Consider the following 16,727-nt stretch of genomic DNA (forward strand, 5'->3'; position numbering starts at 1 on the left):
ACTCTGCCGTCTGTGGAAATGGCTCCTTACTGATCTTGTTAAAAATCATCTGAAGAGGATTAGATTTGAAATAAATAAAAATGAACAATATGTTGCTAAATGGTACAAAACCTGTTCCAGGTTAAGAGAACCATATGTCTATTGAAAACCAGAAAGGGATATGGAGATTCAACTGCTTGGTCCCTGTGTGATGGTTCAAATTTACAATGACTAAAAAAAGTCAAAGGCTCTTTTCCCGCTGGCAGGGCTTCCTATACAACCAGTGGGAAAAGAGGTGTTGACTTTGTCTTTTAAATAAATATACATTTTTATTGAATAATCAGAGACTTTTTCCCAGGGTAGAGGGGTCAATTACTAGGGGGCATAGGTTTAAGGTGCGAGGGGTAAGGTTTAGAGGAGATGTACAAGGCACGTTTTTTACACAGAGGGTAGTGGGTGCCGATTTTAGTTTCAACGGGCAGCATGGTCGGCACAGGCTTGGAGGGCCGAAGGGCCTGTTCCTGTGCTGTACTTTTCTTTGTTCTTTGTTTGAAATGTTTTCCATTTTATACATAACACCAAAACAACACAGCCCACCCAAACAATACCCAAACCCCAACCCGCCAACTGAAAAAACAAACCCCCTAGACCCCTCTCCCCCACACCCGCCATTAGCAACTGACGGTGACCAGCTCTTTGAAATACGTAATAAACGGCTGCCATCTTTGGTAGAACCCCTCAATTGCTCCCCTCACGATGTACTTCACTCTCTGGAGGTATTGGACCTCCATCAGACCTCCGTACATTGAGGCTCTGGATGGAGATGGAGACTTTCATCCCATCAGCACTCGCCTCCATGCAACCAGTGAGGCAAAGGCCAGTACATTGGCCCCCACACTATCCGCAGCTCCGGCAAGTCAACAGCCCAAGGAACAGGGCTCCAACTCAACTTTCAGAATCACCGACATGGTGCTAAAGAAGGAGTCCCAGAAACCCACAAGCTTAGAACATGGCCAGAACATGTGCACATGGTTGGCTAGACCATGGCATCGCACTTGTCCTCCACTCCCGTAAAAGAACGATTCATCCTGGACGTTGTCAGATGAGCCTTTTATATTACTTTAAGCTCTATTAAGCCAAGCCTCACAAGGCTTCACACCTATCCTCCAACACCAGCCCTAATTCCTCCTCCCACTTGACCGTAACCTCGTCCACCGACACCGCGTCTTCGGACATACTCCTTTCAGAGATACTCAAAGAATTCCCCTCCTCCGACCTTGCAAGCAAAAGAACCCTCTCCAGCAACGAGGTTGGTGGCACTACAGAGAATGTCAGAAAGACCTGTTTCACAAAATTGCAAATTTGCAGGTATCTGAACAAGTCAAACTGCGAGAGCCCAAATTTGTCCGACAACTCCTTCAAACTCACAAACCGTCCAAGAACAGACCCCCCCCCCCCCCCTCCATTCCTTCCAACGCTTCCTTCACCCCCTCTCCCCCCGAACGTGGCATCCAACCTCTTAGGTTCAAACATATGGGGCTAGATTCTCCATTTGGGAGACTGTTCTCCTGCCAAAGCTGAATTGCAAGAGTTTTACGATCTCCTTGCGGTCATAGTGTGGGATGCAATTCGGTGCTCCATACCATGCAAATTTATGCACGGGGAGGAATATGAGGGAATCCTGATATTGGGCCACCATTTTGAGTGGGCGGCCCGATAGTGAGGTTCCGTGGCCAACCAACCCCCAGTACCACAGATCGGCTCCGACCCTCCCCCACCCCATCGCACAGCAGCCCCCCATCCTCGGATTGCCTGGGTGCTTCCCACACCCCAAGTATGGGGGTGACCCGATTTCCCCCTTCCGGGGACCACTGAAATAGGGGAACCGCCCACAAGGAACCCCCTGCCTGAAGGAATCCCACCACAGTCCCCGCACACAGACCCCCCTCCCAAAAATGGGCCCCTGTTTGGAATCATAGAATTTATAGTGCAGAAGGAGGCCATTCGGCTCATCAAGTCTGTACCGGCCTTTGGAAAGAGCACCCTCCACCCTTTCCCCATAACCCACTAAGGGCAATTTATCCTGGCCAATCCACCTAACCTGCACATCTTTGGACTGTGGGAAGAACCCGGAGCACCCAGAGAAAACCCACGCAGACACGGGGAGACTCCACACAGACATTGACCCAAGCCAGGAATCAAACCTGGAGCTGTGGTGTTAACCACTACGCTATAGTGCTGCCCTCCATTGTGCTGCCATAGCTGTAAGATTTTCCTTGCAGCTCCATTTGTCCATCCCTCGAAGGAGAACAGCTGTGCCTGCATCTAGTTCCAACAGATCCACTGTCTGCAATCTATTCCGGTCTTTCCAGTAGTGGTTTGTGATTGGCAGCATCAGTGGCCTAAGTGGTGAAAGCCCAATGTTTGTAAACATAACCCACATCAAAGAGATTAATGTGCACTGAGTGCATTCCAATTATTCAAGCACTTACCTTTCTTTGATGTGGTCAATGTTTACAAACATTGGGCTTTCACCACTCAGGCCACAGAAGCGTGAAGGTATATGAATGGACCAAAGCTGCAGATGGTTTTTGTGGATGCTGGGCTCATTAAATAGATGCAAATCGGTCACTATGACCCAATAGAATTTATTTCTGTGGTCCCGCTGGCATGCAGCGTCAAACTCACTCATGTCGCCAGTGAGGGTTTGGAGCTTGGCGTTCGGGTTGACACTTGGCTTCGATCCCCTACATAATTTCAGCTCCATCCGTACCCAGGTGGCTTCCGGATCCCCAAAACAAACCAACACCTTCCCCGTCCAGTAATAGTATATCAAGCTCGGCAACACTAAGCCACTGATTGCCGGTCCCTCTTCGAATCCTCACCAGTGTACTCGCCCAAAAACAGGACAAAATCAATTCATTGACTCCCCAAAAAAAGGACTAAGGGGAAAAAAACAGCAAACACTGGAACAGGAACAGCAACCTTGGTAAAATATTCATCTTGACCGACAGAATCCTGCCCACCAAGGACAGAGGGAGACTGTCTCAGCTCTGCAAATCGGTCTTGATCCTCCCCACCAAGCTCGTATAGTTATAATCCCGAACCACCTGAACCAGCAAAGAGGAATGGCAGCACCCCCAGATTAGCTCCCTGTGGTGAACGTAATATATGAATGTATATATACTACACCCCATGCTGCCGCCCCCTTGTGCTCCCGAGCTCGCTCCACCAGTCCCGCGCACCTGCGCCGGCCAGCCCCCAGCGCCCCCAGTCCCCTGTCGAACCAGGAGAGTATGAAGCTCAGATACAACCCTCCCTGGAGTCCGCCATCGTACCCCAACACACTACACTCGTCCAGCCACCGCAAGAGGCTGCAACCCCGGTGCTCCGCAGGTCTCAGCGGACAATCCGACCGCCGGACAGACTGACGTTATCGACTATACCACCACCCCGCCGGACTTGATTTTTTTGCAGGGGGTGAATGTGGTGTATGTAATATATGAATGTATATATACCAATTCACACTGTTGTTGTAAGCGCAGTAGCGCCATCCTACCACTAGGGGGAGTAGCGCTGGGAGCACTTAGGAACTTATACTGGGCTCCACCCTTGGTTCCACCCACGACTCCTCCCCCTAGTACAGCTGTATAAGAATCCGTGTCCAGGGCCAGCCTGGGTCACTTCGAGTTCATCAACGGGTAACAGGCTGGCTCTGAAGTAAGTCGATTAAAGCCTAGATTCACATCGGAAACACGTGTCTGGTGAATTGATGGTTCCATCACTCCCCTCACTGGGGAACCGGGAAACGCTCACTTCCTTCAGGTTCAGTTTATACCCTGAAAAAGAGACAAAATGCCTCAGCAGCGCCATTATATTGCCCACGGTGGGAAGCGGATCTGTCATGTACAGTAAGAGATCGTCAGCGACTTTCTGGCTTTTGATTACAATAGATGGAAAGATGCCTGTGATTTTGTGATCTCTGCAAGCTGTGTCCCAGCTCCACCACGAGTAGAGCAGGGATTAGAAAACGTTGAAATCCATCAAAAGAAAATGAATTTAGACCAGCATGGATAAATTTCCCAGTGAGTGGGTATAAAAGCACAGCGTATCGCTAATCCAGTATATGCAGCTCACATAGAGGGGCATATGACACAAAATGTCATACTGTAGAAATAAGGCATACTCTTGTGAGCTGAATTTTAGATGTGTTGTTTGAGGCCTGGTAGAGGGAGATTCATTCTGAAGCTGGGTTGTACTTTGTCTGATCTGGGCAGTGCTTTACCTTGTCTGGGAGCGCTTGATATCTGCAGTTACTACCCTGAAACCCTCAAATGTGCTTATGTCGATATTCTTGGATAACGTTCTCAGTAATGGTGTTCTTTTCACACAGGGTGACTATGAAGCGGCACTCACACTGTATGATGATCAGGTTAGTATCAACTATAGATAAAGTTTGAAAAATATTTTCACAACAGAAGTCTATTTTGCAAAGAATGTAGGCATTTTGGGTTTTTTTTTCATTTATTTAATTTCAAGGATTAGTTTTGGATTAATATTTTGAAGTTTCATATTTCACCATGTAGTTTTATACAGTGGCTGGAACACAAGGTATCCAGAGGTTATCTTATTAATATTCTACCTTACTGCTCCATTAACTGGAAACCAGGAAGAATCAATGTTGTCTGCATGTTGACACTTCCTGCCTTGCATAGTGCAGCAGTGTTGAAACCTTGCAGTTTTCATCCTATTTTCTCAGATTTGTAGCTAATGCTGCTACTTTTACCTTCATGTGACTGTTTAGCAGCAGGACTGATTTGTGTAAGAACAGTAGAGATCTTTGAAGAAGTGTGGCAATTGCCTTTTTTTTTTAACTGTTCCATTACCAGTCCAATTGTGTTGGATTTCCACCCTCCAGTGCATTGTCCCAGGATTTCCTGGAGCTTACCCAATGGAATTAGGAGCAAACTTAGAGTTTGGGTGATAATGAAGTGCAGAGTTGGGTGCTCAGCCAGGATCTGCATGGATCTCAAAAGTGGGATGTTGCTTGCTGACAGGCAGGTCGGTATTCCTGTAAACCTCGCATAATTCCCCTAATTCCTGTTCCCAGAATCAGCTGAGTTACATGTGGGATTTAGTATCAATAGAAGGCTCCTGGCTTACATTCTCTCAGGTTCACTGCTAAGTTCGTATTTCTTTCCTGGATCTAGGCACAATGCCCATCCAAAAAGCACCTAGAGGAAAAAAGTCTGCACACCGTTGGACTGTGGGAGGAAACCATTGGGGGCCATCTTTAAAGGACACGGGCATCAGAGGGCACACTTTCCCCCTCTACCCCATGCGTGTTCTCAGGAGCACATGGTCACCCCCCACCCACCCCCCCCCCAAACCACACATAAAGGGAAGCCCCCCCATCTCCAATGGAGAAGGGTTTTCCTCCTCACAGTGCCCCCTAGTACTGCCCCTGGGTGCCAGGGCGTACGACTCAGCCTTAGCCTAAGCCTCAGGGCCTGCTGGCACCTCTGCACCCCCGGCGTGGTCATCACGAATGATTTTTAATTTTGAAAACCAGTAATAATTCGTGTCGGCGTGACACCATACTGCGAGAGGTGAACATCACATGGGGCTGGAAGGTATGGAGTAATGTGTTCAATTAAATTAAAATCTATTTAAATTTCATGGAAATCAGTTTCAAGTCCTTTCTGGGCATGAACCTGATTATGTCACTGGCAGAGAGCGGGGAAGTTCTCAAACCGAGATCTCACTGGCTAGCGCAAATCCGGTTACGGTCCTCTCATTAGATTCAGAGGCTAAAATGGAATTTGCACAAGCGATGAATTGGCCCAAAAAATTGTGCCTCAGTTATAGTTTTAAGTGGGTTTAACTTAATTTGCCTGGAAGGGGAAAACCTAGATTCATGCTAGACAAATGTGTTTGTATGTGTGGGGGTTGGTTTCAATTCCTACTGTGATTTTATTGTGTTTAGAGAATTGAAGAATAAATAGTCGTAGCAGTCACTGCTTAGCAACTGGAGGACTTCTAAGATAGAAAAGCTTTTAAGTTTTAGTTTTAGCTAGATAGAACATAGAACATTACAGCGCAGTACAGGCCCTTCAGCCCTCGATGTTGCGCCGACCTGTGAAACCCCTCTAAAGTCCCTCTACACTATTCCCTTACCGTCCATATGTCTATCCAATGACCATTTGAATGCCCTTAGTGTTGGCGAGTCCACTACTGTTGCAGGCAGGGCATTCCACGCCCTTACAACTCTCTGAGTAAAGAACCTACCTCTGACTCTGTCCTATATCTATCTCCCCTCAATTTAAAGCTATGTCCCCTTGTGCTAGACATCACCAGCCGAGGAAAAAGGCTCTCACTGTCCACCCTATCTAATCCTCTGATCATCTTGTATGCCACAATTAAGTCACCTCTTAACCTTCTCTCTAACGAAAACAGCCTTAAGTCCCTCAGCCTTTCCTCATAAGATCTTCCCTCCATACCAGGCAACATCCTGGTAAATCTCCTCTGCACCCTTTCCAATGCTTCCACATCCTTCCTATAATGCGGCGACCAGAACTGCACGCAATACTCCAAATGCGGCCGCACTAGAGTTTTGTACGACTGCAACATGACCTCATGGCTCCGAAACTCAATTCCTCTACCAATAAAAGCTAACACACAGTACGCCTTCTTAACAACCCTCTCAACCTGGGTGGCAGCTTTCAGGGATCTATGTACATGTACACCGAGATCTCCCTGCTCATCCACACTACCAGGAATCTTACCATTAGCCCAGTACTCTGTCTTCCTGTTATTCCTTCCAAAATGAATCACCTCACACTTTTCTGCATTAAACTCCATTTGCCACCTGTCAGCCCAGCTCTGCAGCTTATCTATGTACCTCTGTAACTTGTAACATCCTTCGCAACTCCACCAACTTTAATGTCATCTGCAAATTTACTCACCCATCCTTCTACGCCCTCCTCCAGGTCATTTATAAAAATGACAAACAGCAGTGGCCCCAAAACAGATCCTTGTGGTACACCACTAGTAATTGGACTCCAGTCTGAACATTTCCCATCAACCACCACTCTTTGTCTTCTATCAGCTAGCCAATTTCTGATCCAAACTGCTAAATCACCCTGAATCCCATGCCTCCGTATTTTCTGCAATAGCCTACCGTGGGTCGGGGGCCGCTCTAACCCCACCTCCTCCCCCCCCCCCCCCCCCGCCGATTCTCAGCCTGGGATGGGCCGAGTGGCCGTTGCAAAAAAGCCGAGTCCCGCCAGCGGCGTTCAGACCTGTTTTCAGCCGGTGGGACCTCGGCGTGGAAGGGTTCGGGGGTATTGTGTACGAAGGTTTTGAAGTGTGTTTTTTTGGGAGTGGAGTTTAGAAACTCTCATGTGACAATCATCTGGGGATTCCGAGGAGAATTCCACAGACATTCACGTGATTCAGAATGGAGAGTGTATTCGCCCATGGTTATCTTGTGTTCTTAAAGGGAAGTCATGTTATTGAGACAATTGTAGCTTAAGATATGCTTTGCCATCCATGTTGACCTTAAAATCTCTGTGTAATTGTGAAACTAAGGGGAGGGGGGGGGTAGAGGAGTATTGTAATATAATTCAATTTTTCCTTGTTTAGAACATAGAACATAGAACGATACAGTGCAGTACAGGCCCTTCGGCCCTCAATGTTGCACCGACATGGAAAAAAACTAAAGGCCATCTAACCTACACTATGCCCTTATCATCCATATGCTTATCCAATAAACTTTTAAATGCCCTCAATGTTGGCGAGTTCACTACTGTTGCAGGTAGGGCATTCCACGGCCTCACCACTCTTTGCGTAAAAAACCCACCTCTGACCTCTGTCCTATATCTATTACCCCTCAATTTAAGGCTATGTCCCCTCGTGATAGCCACCTCCATCCGCGGGAGAAGGCTCTCGCTGTTCACCCTATCTAACCCTCTGATCATTTTGTATGCCTCTATTAGGTCACCTCTTAACCTTCTTCTCTCTAACGAAAACAACCTCAAGTCCATCAGCCTTTCCTCATAAGATTTTCCCTCCGTACCAGGCAACATCCTGGTAAATCTCCTCTGCACCCGTTCCAAAGCTTCCACGTCCTTCCTATAATGAGGTGACCAGAACTGTACGCAATTCAGAACTGTACGCAATAAATGTTTAATAAATGTTTATTCTTGTTAAAACTCATTAGCGATCCTGTGACTCTGTTCCTCCATGTTTGATTTAAAAAAAGCAAAGGTTAAGGTGTTTTGAGCTAGGGTTTCATTCTGAGATCTTCCCGTTCAGTTATCGCATCAACTAAGATTGTAACACAATTGTATTTCAAGGGATAATTAATTGTGTGAAACATTTAAGAGGTGTTTTAATATGAATGGTATAATGTAAATAGAAGTATTTTAGTTTATTATTTCTCTCACTACAGTATATGTGTTTTGCTCTAGTTTCTTAGTGTTATTTTCTCTGTACCATATGCAGATTTCCAGAAGTTGTTTCAAGTCAGGAGCAATGCTTGATATAGTGGACGCATGTTCTATGTTGTATCGACTGCAGATGGAAGGTGCATTATTTTGCCTTGGCCAATGCTTCAAATTAAATTCAGTATTTACATTATTGTATCTAAAACCTCATGTATACTGTGTAATCCTCTGATTTTAGTGCATTTCTCTCCCCCCCCCCCCCCCCCCCCCCCACCGATTCTACCTTTGTCCCTATCATTGGCAGCTGTGCTCTAAGTTATCTAGGATGCTTAAAGCCCACCTCTGACAAAGTGTTTGGTCAGCCCTTCTGGTATTAACTCCTCAGACTTGGCTGTTTTTAAAAAAATTACACCTCTGTGACCAGCTTTGGGATGTTTAGCTGCATTGAAACTGCTGTGCGAATGGAAGTATTTGTTGAGTTAGGTAATTTGGACATTCTGAATTCTCTCTATGTGTACCTGAACAGGCACCAGAGTGTGGCAACTAGGGGCTTTTCACAGTAGCTTCATTACAGTGTTAATAATATTGTTATTATTATAAATAATTTTGGATATGGTTCCCACACATAATGCACAAAGAGACATGTGTTCTTAATAAATTACATTGTTGGAGGTACGGAGGAAGCCAAGTAAAGGGTAGAGACTATCTTGTAATGAGAACAGAATATAAATTACCATTCTTAATCAGATTCACAGATTCTTTTCATTCTGTTTTGTTAGCTCTGTTACCTACTAAGCTCTATGTATTGCAACTTTTGTTGGTCTCATTTAGATCACAAGTTACTGGACTGTGCACAGTTTTGGATCCCTCTATAGAATGGACATGTAAACCATAGCATTGATACATCTGGGTAATACGAGTGATGAGAAACCAAAGTAATGCATTAGAGACTTGAATATTGGCAGTATTTCCCCGAATCAGAAAAAAAAGCTAGAGAAGATTAAATGCAGGGATTTTAAAACTAAAATGGAATTTAATAGGATTAATCGGGGAAATCATTCGGAAAGTTATAAAGAGCTCATGGAGTGGGAGGGAACCCAGATAGGGGAGGTAAAGCTTAAGTGGGAAGATGAGCTAGGTAAGGAGCTAGAGGCAGGTCTGTGGCATGCTCAGAGTAGAGTCAACACGTCCTCATCATGTATCAGCCTGATACAATTCAAGGTGGTTCACCGGGCACACATGACGGTGGCCCGGATGAGCAGGTTTTGTGGGGTAGAGGGCAGATGTGTGCAGTGTGCAGGAGGGCCAGCAAATCATGTCCACATGTTTTGGGCATGTCCAAAGCTTAGGGGATTCTGGCAAGGATTTGCCGATGTCATGTCCACGGTGCTAAAAACGTGGGTGGCACCGAATCCAGAGGTGTCGATTTTTGGAGCGTTGGAAGACCCGGGAGTCCAGGGGACGAGAGAGGCTGACATTTTGGCCTTTGCCTCCTTGTAGCCCGGAGACGGATCTTGTTAGTGTGGAGGGACACAGAGCCCCCGAAATCAGGGATATGGGTTAGTGGCGTGGCGGGGTTTCTCAGGCTTGAGAAAATTAAGTTCGCCCTGAGAGGATCAGTGTTAGGGTTCGTCCGGAGGTGGCATATTGACTTCTTCGGGGGAAACTAAACGGTTAGCAGAATCAATAAGGGGGGACGGTAAGGGAATAAGGTGGGGTGGGGCGGGGGGGGGGGGGGGCAGGGGAAGGGAGTTTAGTTTAGTTTAGTTCAATTTAGGCAGAATCAGCGAGAGGAGATGGAGGGAGTTGGGAATTGTCTGTTAAGCTATGTTGGCGGGGTATGGTTGTTGGTTCGGGGGGGGGGGGGGGGGTGTTACATACTGAATTATGTTTACGTTTATATTTGTAGCTTTTTTTGTTATACATCCATAAAGTGTTTGTTTAAAAAAAAAAGGGGAAATTATTTCCTTTGGGCAGTTGGGCTTAAGGTCTCATCACAGAGAGTGAAGAGACAGATTAGATGAAGCTTTATTATGGAGAAGGTAATTGGAATCTAATGTTCTGTTCCGAATGTAGCTGAGGCACAGATCATAAAGAAAAAGGGGATAAACATATAAAACAGAGAAAATGTGGGTCAAAAACTGGGGCAGTGGGATAGTTTAGTTTAGGATTGCTCTTCCTGTGACAAACACAAAGAGCTGAACAATCTCTTTTTGTGCTGTGAACTTTTACAGTTCTACAAGCTCTTTTAATATTAAACGTTAGAGTGGAAGCTGCAAGAAAATTAGGTTTGTGAAGGTTGTGTTGGAGAACACAATTGCAATGGTTCTTGCTTTCCAGCATGACCCTGCATTAACGAGAGGAATTAGCTGTCGAGAGGGATTGCTGTTCCTTCTGTTATTTTGAGCCAAATCTGGTGACCTAACATTCAGGACAGTCATTTATCCCCTGCACAGTTTTCTTCCATGGAATGGCTATTGTATTGGGTCTCTGATAAAAGCTGTGTGGATAACGGAACCAGAGGTGAAACAATCATGGAACAACTTGCTGTGGGTGTCGATGCCAGAGTAGGTGATGAGCCAAAGGTGAGCGAATTGGAAGTTGGGGATTATGGCGGTGAAGGAATTTAGAGAGAGAGTTTTGTCGAATGGCAAAACAAAAGGCAGAAAAATGAGCAGAGGGATATTTAGAGGGAAGGAAATTTGGGGAATAATCTAAAACCGTCATGTTGGTGATCAAAATCTTCAAATGAGTTGGGTCAGAGTTACCAATGATAAGGAGCTTATCAATGTAGAGAGTCAGGATGGATCATGGGACTTGATGGGGACTGAAAGATCAGGATTTTGTTAAAAGAAGTGTGAAAGATGGCACAACAAATAGTTTAAGTTGGGATATGTGTTGCAGATTTTATAGACCGGCTAATATAAAACCCAGCACTCACACCCAGAAGTGGAGAGTATTTTAAATGTTTTTAAAATTTGTTACTTCTGTTATTCACGTGTTATGGGGGTGAATTCTCTCCCTCTCCAACCGAGTGTTTCTTGGCGGCGAGCCATCATTGGCAGCGGAATTCTCCATTTGCCGCTGGCCAATGGGATTTCCATTGTAGCCACCCCACGCCACCGTGAAACGCGCAGGCGGTGGTGCGCTGCCGGCGGAACAGAGAATGCCGGCAGCGGAGAATTTAACTCATAATATTTTGGATCACATCATTGAATGGAAATGGAAGACTGAAAAAAGCAAGCCAGATCCAGTTTTCTATTGACTGTACAGTCTCCCACAGGTATTAACCTTAACAATCGGTGGAAGAAACTTGCCAAAGTCACCAGGAGCCATGCCAAGGACCATATTCTTATCTACAATGACGTCCACATACTGATGTCACTACTTGGAGCTAAAGAGGCTGACACTGCAAATCAGCTTATCATATCGCTGCAAGAAGTCTCTCAGTAAGTAAGCATGTACATAAATTGGATACTTTGAGCCATCTAAAGGTCTGTCCCACTCAAGAGAGTTATACCCAGATTGCCAGATTCTGAGTGTGGAAATATGATGCCTAACTTGTTGATATATCTGAGAGTTTCATTAATGGTTAACCAAACCGTATGTAGGTGGGTATTGTGCATAGATGTCATTGTTCCAGCTCAAGGCTAGGGATAGCTCCTAACACAGCTGCCCTGAGAAGTAAAGCATTTTAGCAATTTATATTCAGCTCCCAGTGATACAAACATTGGAACATTTACAAATTCCTCTCATCAGTGCTGACATCCTCATTTTAACAAGTATAAATTTTGTCCCAATCACCAATAAACTAAAAAAATATTGCAAATGGAACTTTGACTATTATACAGAATTACAATGTGCTATATCTGATATCACTCCATCAGTATTAGCTGTGACTTTTAATTTCACATGCATTCAACTATCGTATTAGCATGTTGAGGGCTGAAAGGATTATCGGAGAAAATGGTGGTGTAGTAGTAATGTTGTAGAATGCTAACATTTGCGTCAGAAATTTTAAATTAGACACAGGAGCCAGTTTCACTGTCCTGTCTGATATGGAACCATGAGGGCAGCACGATGATACAGTGGTTAGCATTCACAGTGCTGAGGACCCAGGTTCAAATCCCAGCCCCAGGCCACTGTCCGTGTGGAGTTTGCACATTCTCCCCATGTCTGCCTGGGTCTCACCCCCCACAACCTAAAGGTGTGCAGGGTAGATGGATTGGCCATGCTAAATTGCCCCTTAATTGGAAAAAAAAATTGGGTACTCCAAATTTATTTTTAAAAAGATATGGAACCATGGCCAAAAAAAGGCCCAGCTGTGAACGACAAACAGATTGTTATATGGTCCAGGAGGAATCCAACTACAGGTCATAGGCATGATTTGAAAACTGCTCCAATATGGGGACAAGTAAATACTCGAGACATTATCATTCACAATCAACACTTCTTGCTCCTGAGCCTGTGATGCTTTCAACTTCATCAAAACTGCGAAGGATTTCTACGAAAATACTGTGGACACCGAAAATGTCCAACAGTGCTGATGACCTTAATTAGGAATTCAGTTCAGAATTTTTCACCCTCTTGTGGAGGCAGATAGCCAGTCTCTTTCCAAAAAATGCAAATAACCTTCTTCAGTTGGACCAACCCGATTAATGAGTATCTGAGGGTTCCAAAATCCTTTATCATTCAATACTGCATTTACACCCAATTTATCTACCAGAACCATCAGTGAAAAATAGATGTCCGGTGAAAGAAGAAACACTACTAACAGTAGAATCAGGAATGGTACACAAGGATTTGGAAAACAATAACTCTGAGATTAGAAGTCAGTTCTAAGGAATTCACAGGAAAAGTACCAGACCAGCCACGCGTACAGAAGGCCAAAGAGCTACTTCACACAGAAGAGACAGAAATAATGAAAGTGAAATTTGAACTTCAAGAAAAGATGCCTTAACTGATCACAATCACATAACCCACAAAATGTCAGGAACTGGGGCTACGAGCAGTCATTGCTCTAAAGTAGAGCTTTTCAAAGTGTGGGTCGGACCCGTGGGTGGGTAATGATTGCTCGCAACATTCCCGTGGTGGTCTCGATCACGGGAGAAGCAGCCAGTGGCTGCTAGTGCTATTTTTATTGAGAATGGTGACTGCTACCACCTTTAAAATGGAACAAAATGAGGTTGTGTGCAGTCTACTGGCCATGAGCAGCAACAGTAAGCAGGTATGCACTTGATATCAAGTGCCCTGTATGTTTGTGCAATTGGCGCCAAATCATGGAGCAGAGCTTTTTCCATCTTCTAGCTGGGAGGAAGCCAAGGATTGTGAAAATGAATCACTTTGTTAGAAGAAAGAGACGGCCAGAGACACAAAGAGGCAGAGTACCTACTGGCCAGGATCTCACATCTGAATCTGGAGAGAGTTGCTTCAGGAGAGTCCAGGGCAGGTCAGACCAGTGCTAGTGTTAGCTCTGTACAGAGCTCCAGGGCCTCTAATTAACAGGCTACAAAGAAGAAACTTAACCAGGAATAAAGCAGCGCAAGGATGGTTTCTCGAGGTATGGTTTTTTCAGTTATACCAATGCAAATAAGGATGCAAAGCCCATGTGTGTTATATGCAGGGAAGTACTGGCAAATGAGAGAAGTTCAAGATTTTGAAAGAGAAATGGCGGGTGAAAAATTCCTTTTGAGGTTGAGACACCAGAGTCAATTATTAATTTACAGCTGACTCCAAATTAAAAGACTAAGCTTCTGTACCTGACCTGTGACAGCACATTAAAAACACAAAAAGCCCATGAGGCTGTCAGCATTCTGGAGTAGCATCTCCCAGGAGTACCCAGTGCTGAGTAAAACAAGCACTTTGCTGCTACTGCCCTACACAATCACCTACATTTGAGAGGTTGGATTTTCAACTCTCACAAAGATGAAGATGGCACAACGAAACTGGCTGAAGTTGTCTGCATCTGATATGCGCATTGCCCTCTCCTCCAGTGAACCTGATTGGAGTGAGATTGTGAGGACCAAACAGGTCCCACTCTTGCATTAAAGGTAAGCGAACGTAGCGTGTGTCGCAAAGGTTGGCCAACATGGGTCCAGAAGGTCAGTCAGTTGGCAAAAGTGGGTCCCAGTAAAAAAAAGTTTGAAAAACACTGCTCTTAAGGTGAAGCATGACCAAGAGACTCAGCATTAATTCCATGAAGAGAGAGCTCCTACCCTCTGTAAGGGAACCAATGTAGTAAGTCAGAGAGTAGGAAAGAGGGGACAGAAACAAAAGCTAGTAAGGAGAAAAGTGGACGGCAGAGAAACAAATTGAACTGCCTCGTATGGCAGGGGGTTGGGAAACAGCACAGTAGGTCAGCGGGAGAAATAACTGAGGGAGAGCGACACATTAAGGCCAGTAAGGTTAAGAGGAAGAGCAGACAAGGAGTGGTCAGTCAGCACAACGGGGCTGGTGGGTTGAAGTGCATAAGTTTCAATCCGAGGAGTATTTCAGGGCAGACAGATGAACTTGGATTAGTACTTGGAATTATGATGTTATTGCTATTACAGAAATTTGGTTGAAGGAGGGACAGGATTGGCAACTAAACATTCCAAGATTTAGATGCTTCAGGCATCTATATTAAGGTAGATAAGTCCCCAGGGCCGGATGGGAGCTACCCCAAAATACTGAAGGAGGCTAGAGAGGAAATTGCTGAGGCTTTGACAGAAATCTTTGGATCCTCACTGTCTTCAGGTGATGTCCCGGAGGACTGGAGAATAGCCAATGTTGTTCCTTTGTTTAAGAAGGCTAACAAGGATAATCCAGGGAACTACAGGCAGGTGAGCCTTATGTCAGTGGTAGGGAAATTACTGGAGAGAATTCTTCAAGACAGGATCTACTCCCATTTGGAAGCAAATGGACATATTAGTGAGAGGCAGCATGGTTTCGTGAAGGGGCGGTCATGTCTCACTAATTTGATAGAGTTTTTCGAAGAGGTCACAAAGATGATTGATGCAGGTAGGGCAGTGGATGTTGTCTATATGGACTTCAGTAAGGCCTTTGACAAGGTCCCTGATGGTAGACTGGTACAAAACGTGAAGTCACATGGGATTAGGAGTGGGCTGGCAAGGTGGATACTGAACTGGCTAGGTCATAGAAGGCTGAGAGTAGCAATGGAAGGGTACTTTTCTAATTGGAGGGCTGTGACTAGTGATGTTCCGCAGGGATCAGTGCTGGGACCGTTGCTGTTCGTAGTATATATAAATGATTTGGAGGAAAATGTAACTGGTCTGATTAGTAAGTTTGCAGACAACACAAAGGTAGGTAGAATTGCGGATAGCGATGACGACTGTCAGAGAATACAGCAGGATTTAGATTGTTTGGATACTTCGGTGGGGAGACGGCAGATGGAGTTTAATCCGGACAAATATGAGGTAATGTATTTTGGAAGGTCTAATGCAGGTAGGGAATATACAGTGAATGGTAGAACCCTCAAGAGTATTGAAAGTCAGAGAGATCTAGGTGTACAGGTCCACAGGTCACTGAAAGGGGCAACGCAGGTGGAGAAGGTAGTCAAGACGGCATACGGCATGCCTGCCTTCATTGGCTGTGGCATTGAGTATAAGAATTGGTAAGTCATGTTGCAGCTCTATAGAACCTTAGCTCGGCCACACTTGGAGTATAGTGTTCAATTCTGGTCACCACACTACCAGAAGGATGTGGAGGCTTTAGAGAGGGTGCAGAATAGATTTACCAGGATGTTACCTGGTATGGAGGGCATTAGCTATGAGGAGCGGTTGAATATACTCTGTTTGTTCTCACTGGAACGACAGAGGTTGAGGGCCGACCTGATAGAGGTCTACAAAATTATGAGGGGCATAGACAGAGTGGATAGTCAGAGGCTTTTCCCCAGGGTAGAGGGGTCAATTACTAGGGGGCATAGGTTTAAAGTGCGAGGGGCAAGGTTTAGAGGAGATGTACGAGGCAAGGTTTTTATACAGAGGGTAGTGGGTGCCTGGAACTTGCTGCCGGAGGAGGTGGTGGAAGCAGGGATGATAGTGACATTTAAGGGGCATCTTGACAAATACATGAATAGGATGGGAATAGAGGCTTACGGACCCAGGAACTGTAGAAGATTTTAGTTTAGACGGGCAGCATGGTCGGCACGGGCTTGGAGGGCCGAAGGGACTGTTCCTGTGCCGTACTTTTATTTGTTCTTTGTTCATAGAGGGGGGTGCGAAAGGGGTGGGGGAGTTGCATTATTGGTTCAGGAGAATATCATAGCTGCACTGAGGGAGGACACCTTGGAGGGTTCAGGCA

The 16,727-nt window shown here is 45.4% G+C and overlaps 1 protein-coding gene across 1 annotated transcript in view; it reads left to right on the plus strand.

Moving 5' to 3' along the window:
* ttc38 (tetratricopeptide repeat domain 38) overlaps nt 1–16,727 on the plus strand; it is an 80,125-nt gene that overhangs the window by 35,502 nt on the left and 27,896 nt on the right. The window contains exons 9-11 of the mRNA XM_038780296.1: nt 4,373–4,411; nt 8,485–8,566; nt 11,710–11,875. Coding sequence (XP_038636224.1) covers nt 4,373–4,411; nt 8,485–8,566; nt 11,710–11,875 — 287 coding nt within the window. The remainder of the gene's footprint in view (nt 1–4,372; nt 4,412–8,484; nt 8,567–11,709; nt 11,876–16,727) is intronic.

Source organism: Scyliorhinus canicula, chromosome 20, assembly GCF_902713615.1.
Source record: "Scyliorhinus canicula chromosome 20, sScyCan1.1, whole genome shotgun sequence".
In the NCBI taxonomy this organism is placed as follows: Eukaryota; Metazoa; Chordata; class Chondrichthyes; order Carcharhiniformes; family Scyliorhinidae; genus Scyliorhinus; species Scyliorhinus canicula.